At 56.5% G+C, this 12,462-nt stretch overlaps 1 protein-coding gene across 4 annotated transcripts in view; it reads right to left on the bottom strand.

Annotated features, from left to right (window-relative positions):
* Nucleotides 1–298: 298 nt before the first annotated feature.
* The window catches only part of ZBTB7C (zinc finger and BTB domain containing 7C), a 339,511-nt gene continuing 327,347 nt past the window's right edge, over nucleotides 299–12,462 (bottom strand). For all 4 annotated transcript variants that reach the window (XM_066352918.1, XM_066352916.1, XM_066352919.1 and 1 more), the window contains one exon: nucleotides 299–2,790. In XM_066352918.1, the coding sequence (XP_066209015.1) occupies nucleotides 2,142–2,790 (649 nt within the window). In that variant the 3' untranslated portion in view covers nucleotides 299–2,141. The remainder of the gene's footprint in view (nucleotides 2,791–12,462) is intronic.

The following is a 12,462-nucleotide window of genomic DNA, read 5'->3' as shown; positions in this document are numbered from 1 at the left end:
CCCTTGAATCACTAAGGCAAACTTTGTTGAGTGTCATTTTACATAAAGCAATCACATTTTAAAAAAAGGGTTATAAATAGAAAAACTTCCAAAGTTCTCCCACAGACAGACAGGGAAATCGAAACATCCAAAAAAAAAAAATAATAATAATAAAAAGGAAACAAAACAAAACCCACCCCCCACCCCACAACCCATTTGCTTCAAGTTCTTCTCGAACATACAGTACTCAGCATCTTTGGATATTTTACAATGTACAACTCCAAACTGCAGCCAAGAGAAAACAAAGAGAACTAACCAGTCATCTGAAAAATTGAGTTTATAAGAAGTCATTACCTTTACAAAATAAAAACAAAAGCCTCAGTACCACTGGATTCCAATTTGTTCATGTTTCCTTGTTTTTCTCTTACAGTTCGGGTCAGTCCCAGTCCCTCGGCTGACGGGGGACACGGGCACCTTAGCAAGTGTCTGAAATGGAGACAGGAAGCTAAGAGGCGGCTGCCCAAGCAGGTGACATCTGAAGAGGGTGTCTGAAGCAATTCCCTTTGGGTGTAATGGCATCTGGTGGTGTGTGGCTCTGGGGGTCTCTTCTGGGGAGCTGGGGGAGTGACAGAGTCTGTGTCCTTCTCTGGCCTTTTTGTTTTTCGTGTGTGTTAGCTCAGGAGGAAGCCAAGGCGAGAGGAAGTCTCTGGGACCCGCAGCTCTGGGACTGGGGACACCAACCCTGGACAATCCATGCAGATGAACTGTCCTCCTTTCCTGGCCACTGAGAGATGAAAGCCAGCTCAGCAAGACAAGGGAGGGAAGGCAGGAGGGGGAGAGATCAGGAAGGCACTGGGCCAGCAGAGCCGTCTTCCTTTTCAGGACCTGCTACAAACTCGAGAGGCAGGGAGAGTGTGTGGACAGTCCCCACCCACAGAGCCCTTCAAACCCTATTGGAGCGAGGCTCAGCCTGCCCGCACGGAGGGGACCCACATTCCTGGCTTCATCCCCAGAGGAGAGGTCCAGGGTGTTCATATGAAGCAAAGGGAAGCTCACAACTTGAAAAGCAAACAGTTAAACTAAGGGAACCAGGAGTTTTGTCTATTTCCAGGGATCAAGGTAAGGGAGGCCGTTGTTAACAGTTGACAGGTATTAAGACGTGGTCCCCATTTCTCCTTTGTTGGCCTCAAGAGTCCCAAGAGACTCCCTACTGCTTTGGGGGGGGGTGTGGAGAGGGGGTAGATGCTAAAGTCATCACAGGGCTCCACACATGCACGGTGGCCTGCCCAGAGAACAGAATACGTGGAGCTCCCCAAAGCTGCCCGGCCCTCTCTGTGTCGACAGTGTCCAGTTGGAGCACATTTCTCGCCTGTGCCAGTACAGGAGTGAATGTGATAAAACTAAATCCCGTAATACAGATGGCCTCATCAGTGATTGAGGAGTGCAAAGCTGCTGCTCTCACAAGAATAGTTTCTGGAGGGACAGGCATGCTTATGTGGGTGGCTGGGTGGGTGGGCAGGACAAGGAAAGCTGAATTACCAGCGCACCCCCCTCCCCAGAGTAGGGTGAAACCGGGATGCAGAAAGCTGACCTGCTCGAGGTCACAGGACAGTGAGGGAAACATAGGCCCAGCTCCAGGCGGCCTCCCTGCCCATAGGGCATTTCCCATAAGGATCTGAGACCTCTGGAGACTGGAAAAATGACCCGAGAGAGCAGTGTCAGCAGGGACTCTGCGGTAGAGGTGGGGCTCCCCAGGACGTTTGGCCCCGGCCCCTCCCTCATCCCCCACCCTGGGCTGCCTCTGGCCCAGCCACCTCCCGGCCTACGCAGCTCCCGTGTGCTCCAGAACACCCCCGCACGGAGCCCCTCTGAGGATGGGTCTCGGTGGTCCCTGTGTGAGAGCCAGAGACGGACAGTCAGGGAGGGGCTGGCCCAGCTGAGAGGCCACGCCCACCTCAGACACCAGCAAACGGAGGAGCTGCCTCGGGAGCCCCGAAAACACCTCTGATGGTGATAGATAATTATTTCATGTGTGTGTGTGTGTGTGTGTGTGTGTGTGTGTGTGTGTGTGTGTGTGTGTTTAAGTCCAGATCCATTGGAAGGGGCAGGGTGGGCCTGGTGGGAGGGGACAGGGCAGCTGGGCTGGGCTGCCCAGGGCCAGCCTAATTGTTGGCCTCAGACATGGAGGCCATGTGATTGAGGCCGGCGAGCCCCGGGAGGCCGGCCAGGCCTGTCGCCCACGGGTCGGGCAGCGGGAAGTAGGGCCTGGCCGCGGCCACGTTCTCCGCCAGCGCGAAGGCCAGGAGGCCCCCAGCGTTCCTCTCGGCCTCCAGCTGGGCGCGCCCGAACAGCTTCATCTGCGTCTCCTCGAACTGCCTTTCGAGCTCCTGCAGGCTCAGGGCGCCCTTGGGTGCCGCCAGGAAGTGCTTGGCGGGGCTGGGGCCCGGGAGGCACACGGCGGCCCCGCCCAGGTGGCCGCCCACCTCGCCCATGGGGGGCATCACGAAGGCCGCCTTCTCGGGGGCCGGGCCTCCGGGCCCGAAGAGCAGGCTGGCGGCCCTCCAGGCGGCGGGCTTGCGGCCTCGCCGAGGCCGGGCCATGCGGCAGCTCTGGCGCTTGATGTGGCGGTGCAGGTGGTCGGAGCGCGTGAAGCTCTTGTAGCAGAACTCGCACTGGTAGGGCCGCACGCCCGTGTGGATGCGCATGTGATTCTTGAGGTCGTAGTTGTGCACGAACTTGGCGTTGCAGTGGATGCACAGGTAGGGCCGCTCCCCGGTGTGCTTCCGCATGTGGATCTTCAGTTTGTCCTGCCTGCAATGCAGAGCCGGGGTCAGTCCCGCAGGGAATACCGGGAGCCTCTCCTAGCCCTCTGCCCCCTCTCCCCTTCCTCCCGAACCCGCTACACTGCCATGGTCTCAAACCCCGGGAATGGCAGCCATGCTAGGCTTTACCTTCCATCCCTGCCCCACCTCAAACAGGCGTGGCTATCACCTGGATTAGAGGGCTCGAGGAGTGCCCTAAAAGGCCTCCTCCACTCCAGAACCCCTTCTACTCAGAAGTTCTGAGTAATGAGGCTCCCACGCTTTGTCAGGGGTGTGTCTGCTGGGGACAGACAGCCCCACTAGCCAGCTGTCTGTCCTTAGTCCTCCGATGGGGCAGTGGCCTCTGATACTGGGTTGCGCCTTCATCTCCTGCCCACTCCCCTCCAGTCATGTGTTTTTGCCCAAGCCTCTGGGCCCATCCCAGCTGGCTGGTGAGAACTGTCTGTCCTCAGGGCCAACTAGGGAGGCTGTAGGAGCTGCCACACTTTATTCAAGTCCCCCACACTGTGGTTTCTTACCCCAAGCCCTGGGCTCTGCTCTTTGTCTGCAGACAATTCCAGGGTTTACAAAGGAGCCAGGTGCAAGAAGAATGCAGCCTAATCTACAGCAAAGCTTCTCAGGGTTTAAGCGGTATTATTCAGAGGTAAGGTATGGGGTAGGGGTGAGGCTTGCACCAGGAGTTTGGGAGTCCCTGCTCCAGCTGCAGCCCCACCACTAGCATGCTGGGTGACCTTAGGCAACTTACTTAACCTCCCTGACGTAGGTGAAACTAGAGCCAGATATCAATTCCTACTGTCCAGGGCTGACGAAGAGAATCTGGGTTTGTGCTGCGCCAGATTAGCTCACCTCCTGGTGGTCTTGAGAGGAAAACGGACATCTCAGGGCTTTTCTCTCTCAAGACTGAGCCTGCATAAACCAGCTGAAGGAGCCCATCAGCCTGGCTGCAAGGACTCCTCTCAAGATCTTCCTGAAGCCTGTCCTGGCCAGGCCCGCAGGCCGAGCAGCTGTGTGTCCAGTCTCCCACCTCCTCCCTGCAGGTGTGGCTTGGGTGGACTGTCTGCCTGTAATTTCTGGCGCGGCTTTGAGGTTGGAACAGATGTGGAGCTCAGGCATCCGCCCTAAAATGGCCAGATTTAAATAAACCACCCTCAACAGAACCCGAGGACAACGGGAGCAGAGGTCCTGGTCGCCTGGTGTCCCCTGGCCACTAGAGGTCTCCCTGGCTCTCATTTTCTGACCCGTTCCCCAGGGGCGGGGCAGGACCTGCTTGTGTACACTGGCAGCGACAAGGGGGAGGAGGACCAGAGAAACAGACCTGCCCCTTCCACCTGTGCTCACAGGAAGGCTGGAGCCACCTGGGAAATGGAGGTGGGGTGAGAAGTGGGGTGGGCAGAAAGGGGGAAGTGAGCTCCACACACACAGACCCTCCTCTCTTCCACTCCCCCTGCCCCTCCCACAATCCACTGACTGCCCCCAGGTCGCATAGGACCCTGCTGTGACATCCCATAATCCCCTGCCCCTCAGCAACCTCCAGCATGCTGCCCTTATGTATCTGTAACCCTCACTTTATCTAGGTGACCGGAAGTTTGAGCAGGAAGAGGCCTGAGAGCCTCTGGGCCGGTGAGTCTCAAACTTGACCATGAGCACCATTCCTGGGGCTTGCTGACACTGAGTCTGATTCTGGAGGTCTGGGATGGAGAGAATAAAAAATTTGCATCTCTAACCAGCTGACAGATGCTGCTGCAGCTAGTCCACGGACCAGGTCGAGAACCAGGGGCCTAGGCAACCTGAGGCCCAGGGAGGGCCACTCACCGAGGTCACCCTGAGGTCAATGGTGGAGCTGGGACCAGAACTCGGGCCTGTGGGCTCCCAGCCCAGGCCTCTTTCCGCACCACTGTAGAAAGTGCAGTGGGCTGCATGGTGCATCATATCCTGAGAGCAATGCTGCACAGGTCCAAGGCCATGTCCTGGGACTCCACCCATTCACCCAGACGCTGATGGAAACACTGATGTTAGGTGGTCAGCATGGCCCACTCACCTGGCTGGGTGACTCTGGTCCTCACCAGGTGGGTGACTCCGCTCAGAGCCATCAGTGGGGCTTTAAATATATCACCTCATCTAAGTCTCACCACAACCTTATAGATTTTTTTTTCAAAATCACTATTACACATAATTAGTAGTATTGGCCCTGAGGGTCACCATCAAATAACAGGCAATGCAAATGATGACTCTTCCAATATCCAGGGCATGTTATACATAACCACAGCTTCTCCCAACTTTTCAGGAGGGCATCTAAACTAAATCACAGTTCAATGGTTATTGGTTCAAATGCTTAAGAAGTGCCAAGAAGGTGATTATATCTTTCTTTTTTGAGCACCTGCTATGGGCAGGTAACTATACCATTTCAATGACCCTGCAAGGCTGTTATTTAGAGGCAAGTTATGGTGTAGGCATGGGGTTCCCATTTGGGGTCTGGGAGCCCTTGCTGTAGCAAGAGACCCACCACAAACTTGCTGGGTCACCATTAGGCAAGTTACTTAACCCCTCTTTACAGAGCTGAACCTAGGGCCAGATATCAACTCCTATTGTCCAGGCTGATGAGAGAATCTAGGTTTGTGTGAGCTAGATTTGATACACCTGGAATAATTTCCTCACTTAGAGGAAGAGCTGCGACTCAGAGAAGTCAAGCAGCTCTCCCAAAGATATCCAGCCGGTGATGGGCAAAGGGGACTGAGGGGCTATTTGGGGTGTAGTTTGCTTGCAAGCTGTTCTGAAGTTGAGAAAGGGTGGATTTTCAAACCTGGAACCCTCAGCCAAGGCCTGTAGGGATGACCAGGAAGTAAGACCAGATCAATTGTAAGGGGGCATTGCTGCCAGCTTTCTGCCTCTGGGCCCAGAAAATCGGGGCACGTTGCCTAGGCTCTGAGCCCTGGGCAGGAGCTGGCTGTCCCTAATGGAGGCTTTCTGTGGGAGCAGGGCAGAGGGGTGAGTAGAGTGGGCAAAGCCTAGTCCTGGAAAAAACTTAAGAGATCACCTAGTTTACCAGGAGCATGTTAACATGTTCTGATCCATAGTTTGAGTCAGGGGGCCCAGTAATCTGCATTATTAGCAGTAGACTTCCCAGGACCCTGAAAATACTGATCTAACCCAGTTCCTTCACTTTCAAGACCAGGAAACCAAGCCTCAGAGAGGGATGGGCTTCCTAAGGTCACACAGCCTCCTTATTCCTATAATGACCTTTCCACGTGGCTCTACTGCATGTGTGCACTGGCAGGGCTGGACCTGGGCACACTTGAAAAACTAGGTCAGGTCCTTAGCTGCCCCGGGCTCCAGTCTCCTGACCTCTAAAGTGGGGGAGGGGGAGCTGGGCTGTACCATTTTGACCTCTGGTGTTTTGTGTTTGCATCTGAGTAATGGGCTTATAACTGAATTTCTTTCTTGCTAGTTGGCTTCATCAATGTATATATTATGGCTGTTTTCCACCCGTACTTCCTTACGAATCTGAGCTGTTTGGGAGACAGCATGAGAACATTCGGAATGTGTTCTAGCCTGAACCTCAGGGGCTGAGCTCTTAGTCACTTCGCTGTGAGGTGTGTGGCCATATTTAAAATCTCCCAAGGCTTCCTCTGTCCAGGAGCCTCCGTGCTAACTCGCCCCTTAGCATGGCTTTCGGGGCTCTTTATGAGCTCACCCCCACCCCTCACAGGATGACTAAGTTCTGGGGACCCCTGGGGACTATAGTTAGCAAGACTGTAGCGCACACTTTGAAGTTGCTTAGAGAGTAGATCTTAACTGTTTTTACCGTACCCACACTAAAAAGGTGATGTGAGGTGAGGAGTATTAACTAACCTTAATGTGGTAATCATTTTGCAATATATACACATATCAAATCATCACGTATACTTTAAACATATGCAATGCTATGTGTCAATTATATCTCTCAGTATAGCTGGGAGAAAAGATCTCCCCACCTACATTGCCAGCCCCGCCCCTCCCCGTAAATAGTGCTGTGCCCACAGACCACATAGATATGCTGTTCCCCAGCAGGCCATGCTCTGATCAACTTTGCATCTTTGAACATGTACTTCATGAACATGAGACTGCCAGCCTCCCCTCCCTCAGTGCAGAGCCTGCTGTATTATGAGATGGATGCTCGGTAAACCTTGGCTCCTTCCCCTTCTCGGTGTATCTAGTTAGTATTTCTCCGTTTCTCCATCCTTAGTGTCCCGCCAGAGAGCCAAGCGTGCTAGCTCCTTCCCTCCAGCTGTGAGCTCCTCGTCCACCCTGTCTCCTCCCTGCATCCATCTCTGTCATCTCTGAGCTCCCTTTTGCAACTTCCCTGCCTGAAATGTCTCCCACTCCCAATCCCCTGCCCCTTCAAGGTCAAACTTAAGGGCAAAACTCCACAAACCCTTCCTTGTCCACTCAGGTTTGGCCCTTTGTCCTGACCTTCCAGAGCACCTGTGACCTGAACACTGCCTCTAGGAAGATCACCAGAGGGTCAGGAGGGAGCAACAGAAGATGAAGTGCCATCATCAGGAGTGCCTGCTCCCCAGTGGCCCCACTGTGTCCGCACCGCCCTGCCAGCAGGTCAGAGCTCTAGGGTCATGCCTTCCTCCCTGCACTGCCAGCGCCCCGGCCAGACCACCGCTGCCTTTGTTTCCCATGCATGCTATTTCTAGGGCAGGGCTCGCACTGCTGTCTCAGGTGCCCCTCGTGTACTTCCTGTCTCTCGCTCCTGGAGCCCTATCCCGTGAGGTGCCCAGATAACAGGACGAAGCAGCAGGCAGCACATTCACAGGCAAGGAGCCCTGGCTGATGCAGGAAAGAAAGCTCGGCTCCTGGACACTCCTCTTAGTACGCTAGCACATGTCGGGCACCTTCATGCACCTGGCTGTACGCCTGAGGTCACTGATGCTGATGGAGGCAGCGCTTCCATCATTCTCGTGAGAATGTGAAGGCAGAGGGTGCAGTCATACAGCTTCCTGAACTTGGGCAATATGTGAATGGAATCATTAAAGTGGGAATGACCTTAAGGCATACCTGCTCTAACCCCCTCATGTTACACATGGGGAAACTGAGGCCCAGAAAGGGGAGCCTTGGCCAAAGTCACAAAGCAACTTAGAGGCAGAAACACACCCTGAATCGGGGGTTCCTGATCGTTGCTCAATCCTCTTTCTGAGGTGCCCCAGTCCACTGAGAGATACGAGCTCTACATTCACTCATTCAGCAGATCTTTGCGGGTCAGGGCTGCTTCCCCAGCCCTCACGAAGCACATGGCGCGGATGGTCCTGGTCCCTGCTTTGATAAGAACCTGCCAGATGCTCCTGTATTCTGCTCGGTGCACAGCACTGAATGTAGAGCAGGTGCTCCTGGTGCGTTTGTTGACTGACCACCAGAGGCGGATTAAAGTCGGTTGAGGCCCCGGGTTCAGAAGAAAATATCGGGTCCGTTGTCATTAGAAAAAAAGTGTCAAGTTGGGGTTTTGTGAGGACCTTCAGAAGTCGGGGCCCAGGGCACGTGCCTGGTGCGCCCACCGTCAAATCTGCCTCTGCTGACCACTGAACTGCCGGTGCAGGGCCAGTTCTCAGAACTCCCAGCTCCAAATCCAACGTGGTCCTCTCTCGCCTGGGTCCCCTTGTTTGCCATCTCATTCCTATCTCAGGGACCAGCCTGGTCATGTGCACCCAAATCTTGATCTGTACTCCCCCTTCCAGCCGCAGAACTCCTCATGGAGAAAGACATGCCACCCCCATGAGCTCGTCCCCTGAGTGAAAGGCAGGGGCTGCAGGTCTGGCCTGGGACCCTTGGCCTCCACGGGGGCCCCCCACTCAGGCAAATCCTTTCCCAGCACCATCCTCCCAGGCTTCTGCTGGTCTGAGACCAGCTCTCTTCCTGCTGCCACTGCTAATGACATTACATTATTTTAATAAGGTCCCCAGAGCTGCCAGGAGTGGGAGGACTAAAAGGAAAATACAGAACAAAAAAGAAGCCAGGCTTCCAGCCTTGCTCGGCGAGCAGCAGGCCGCCGGCTATAGGAGTGATCAGCATTTGGCCCACACTGGAGGTGGGTGTTGAGGCCTAGGAGCTGCAGCTTTTAGGGGGTGTTGGTAGGGGATCCAGTGGAAACTGGTGAGATCATGGCTCACCAGAGAGTGACTTCTCAGGGTGCAAAAGCTGTCCCTCTTTTCCCAGGGACAGGATGAGACTTCCGTTGCTCAGGGGCTGATCCCTTCACAAATCCTGCAGTTTCATGCCTTTACTACCTGCCCGGTTGGAAATGGCAGGGGCACCTCTGAGAGCTGGTAGCCTGCAGGGGGCTGCCATGGGTGGCAGAGGGCTGCGGGGGGCTGCCATGGGTGGCAGAGGGCTGCAGGGGGCTGCCATGGGTGGCAGAGGGCTGCAGGGGCTGCAGGATGGACGGCTGCCCAGCCAGGCTCTCCAGGAGTCTCACAGGCTGCCTGCACTCAGGGACCCATGTGGCAGAAATTAGAAGGGTTTAGGGTCTTCTGAGGTCTTCACAGCCCAGGGACAGACCCCGTTGGCAGCGATGAGGCTGCAGTGTGCAGCCAGGGGGCCACTTGCAGTCTGGGCGGGCAGAGAACACGCCCCCCGAGGGCAGCACCCTCTCTCTGCATGTGGACAGGACAAACGCCTTCTCGTCTTCCCAGGCTCACCTGCTTCCCTTTCTTCAAGACCCATCCCAGGGGCCACATCTGGCAGAACCCTGTGGACCTGACCTTTAGCTTGCTTCCAGACTTCCTGGGAATGGGATTCCTGATGGGCAGGGTCTGGGGGAATCTCAGTCCAGGCTGCCTCCGCCCTGTGGCCTGTTTCTCTTTTCCAAGGTGGAGCCGAGAGGACTGGCGGTGGCAGAAGCTGTCTCTCTGCTGCCAGCTGTCTCGTAGCCTTTCTCCGGAAGAAAATGGTGATGCTGGGCCACACCCAGAGAGTGTAAACACACACTCAGGCACAGGCAGAGGGGCTCAGAGTGGTGACTCAGAGCTAAGAGGGGACAGCACGGGGCCATAGAAAGCAGAGCTTTTGAGTCTCTGCTTGGGCTCCAGGGGTGTCTCATATATGGAACAACCAGTGGTGGGACAACTGGTGGGCCTGGCTGAAAGGTAGAGCTAATTCAGAGGTGAGGGTCCTTGCACCAAGGTGGAGGAGGCCTTGGTCCCTATTCTTGGAGAATCATACAATGAAAGCAGCAGGCAGGCTTTAGGGACAGAAGGGCTCTATTGGAAGGACCCCCAGGTCCCCCTGTTGTGGCTGCTAAAGTCATTAGGAATGATGTCCTCATGGAGTGTGGGCATTCTGGGCATTGGCACCCCAGGCCCTAACTTGGAGCCTGTGCCAAAGGACCACCTTGCAGGGGGAGGGTAGGCCCCCATGAGAGATGGGAGGTGGGTCAGCACTAAGGAGGAAGGAAAGGACGCCTGGTGAGAGAGCAGGAGCTCAGCCTAGACTCAGAAAGGAAAGCCGTGTCTAAGAGGAGGACCGAGGGCAGCAGGTCCACGGCCCCTCGGCCTCTGGGGCCCAGTCTCAGCAGTAGCTTGGGACTTCTGAGTCAAAGAGGCAGCAGCTGTTGCTTTTTTTTTTTTTAATTTTTATTAATTTTAATGTTTTAAATGGCTGCCGAAGAGCCTCCAGCTGGGGAGGGAGGGCAGGTGCTATGGACGGTGGCTGCAGAAGATCAGCCACAAAGAAGGTTCCTTGGCTGCAAGGGGACTTGGCTACAGAGGGTTGCAGGCAGCCCCGAACTGGACAGGCGGTGCTGGCAGGCTGGACAGGGTCCTTGCAGGGCAGCTCTAGGGAGGTGGCAGGGGGGAAAGGGTCCTTGCAGGGCGGCTCCAGGGAGGTGGCAGGGGGGACAGGGTCCTTGCAGGGCGGCTCCAGGGAGGTGGCAGGGGGGAAAGGGTCCTTGCAGGGCGGCTCCAGGGAGGTGGCAGGGGGGAAAGGGTCCTTGCAGGGCGGCTCCAGGGAGGTGGCAGGGGGGACAGGGTCCTTGCAGGGCGGCTCCAGGGAGGTGGCAGGGGGGACAGGGTCCTTGCAGGGTGGCTCCAGGGAGGTGGCAGGGGGAAGCAAGGGGCTAGTGAAGCATGTGCCAAGGAGAGGGGGCGGGAGGCGTTCAACACCGAGAGCCACAGCCCACAGCCCGCGTGAGAAACACAGCCCCTTATTCAAAGGGGCCAGGAGAATCCCCCCCAGCCTCCTGGGCAGGGGGGAGAGGGAGCGGGGGGGGGGGCAGGCGAGCATTCCTGATCTTTCTCAGGACGCTCAGGGCCCGGTGGGAAGAGTGAGGGGGAGGTGCTGACGGCGGCTGGAATGCAGCTGCCTCAGCTGGAGACAGGCCGGGAGGCCCTGGGCCAGGGCAGGGCAGATGGCTGGATGGCCCGGGCACCACCGGGTGATGCGACCTGGAGGGGTACAGCTACGGGTACAGAAGCCACCTGAGTGATCATCAGGAATGTGCTGGGAGGGCGAGCTCTGGAACGCAGCCCCCCTACACAACCCAGCACCACTACCCAAATCAGGAGGCCTGCTCAGAGCAAGTTCTGGTGTCAGGAGGGCAAGGACTCCGTCTGCAGTCACTGACCAAGTTCAAAACTCTCCCTAGGGACGGGAGGGCCTGTGGGTTGGCGTGGTCCTCACAGAAAGCTGTGTGGGGGAGACGCCTGGGGGGGCAGAGAGGTAATGAAGAGGGGGCCTTGGGGGCCTGGACAGGGTCACTGCGGGTACCCAGAGACACGCGTTCGTCCCATTGAAGCCTGAGTCCCTCCTGAAGGGAGAGGTGTCTCTGTGGCACCACGTGTGGAGGGGACAGGCCCGAAAATTAGGGAGGAGATGTCCCGGCTACACAGAGGCTTCCTTTCTTGGATCTGGCCTGTGAAGAGTGGCAAGTGTTTGAAGTCACTCTGGGGTGGGGCTGGGAGTCAGGGGCTGGAGATGAGTGAACTGCACTTGACCTTGGAGTACGTTCTGGTTGATCTCCCTTCTGTTATCCCTGGGCTCCTGTCAGCCTGTTCAGGTGCTCTCGCCAGGCCTGCGAGGCCAAGTGAGTTCAGGAAGAGGTGGGGCCGGAGGGAGAGGGCAGCGTCAGTGCAGCGGGGCCATCAGTGAGAGGCCCCCGAGGCCAGCTGAGCCTCCACAGTGCAGCGGGGCCATCAGTGAGAGGCCCCCGAGGCCGGCTGAGCCCCCACAGTGCAGCGGGGCCATCAGTGAGAGGCCCCCGAGGCCGGCTGAGCCCCCACAGTGCAGCGGGGCCATCAGTGAGAGGCCCCCGAGGCCGGCTGAGCCTCCACAGTGCAGCGGGGCCATCAGTGAGAGGCCCCCGAGGCCGGCTGAGCCTCCACACTTCAGTTCCAGCTGCTCAGCCTCTGGCGGCTCTCCCTCCACTGGCTGCTCAGAGCATCTGGGGGAGATCCTGTTTGGGGGTTCCCTCACAGAAGCAGCTATGTGGGGACCCCAAGGCCACCTTGGGAACAATCAAGCATTGTCCTTTGAAGTGGTCACTGAAGGAGCTGCCGAGCTATCTCAGCAACACCGCTGTCACCAAACATGGTTCTGATGCCCTTCTCTGGACACCGCTGATCGAGTTTCAAGCTGCCCAAAAGAGCAGGTCTCATTACTTTATAGAACTTGCCCCCCCAAAAAAAAA

The sequence above is a fragment of the Saccopteryx leptura genome, chromosome 11, assembly GCF_036850995.1.
Source record: "Saccopteryx leptura isolate mSacLep1 chromosome 11, mSacLep1_pri_phased_curated, whole genome shotgun sequence".
In the NCBI taxonomy this organism is placed as follows: domain Eukaryota; kingdom Metazoa; phylum Chordata; class Mammalia; order Chiroptera; family Emballonuridae; genus Saccopteryx; species Saccopteryx leptura.
The sequence above is the reverse complement of the archived record's forward strand: the minus strand, read 5'-3'. Positions and strand labels throughout refer to the sequence as shown.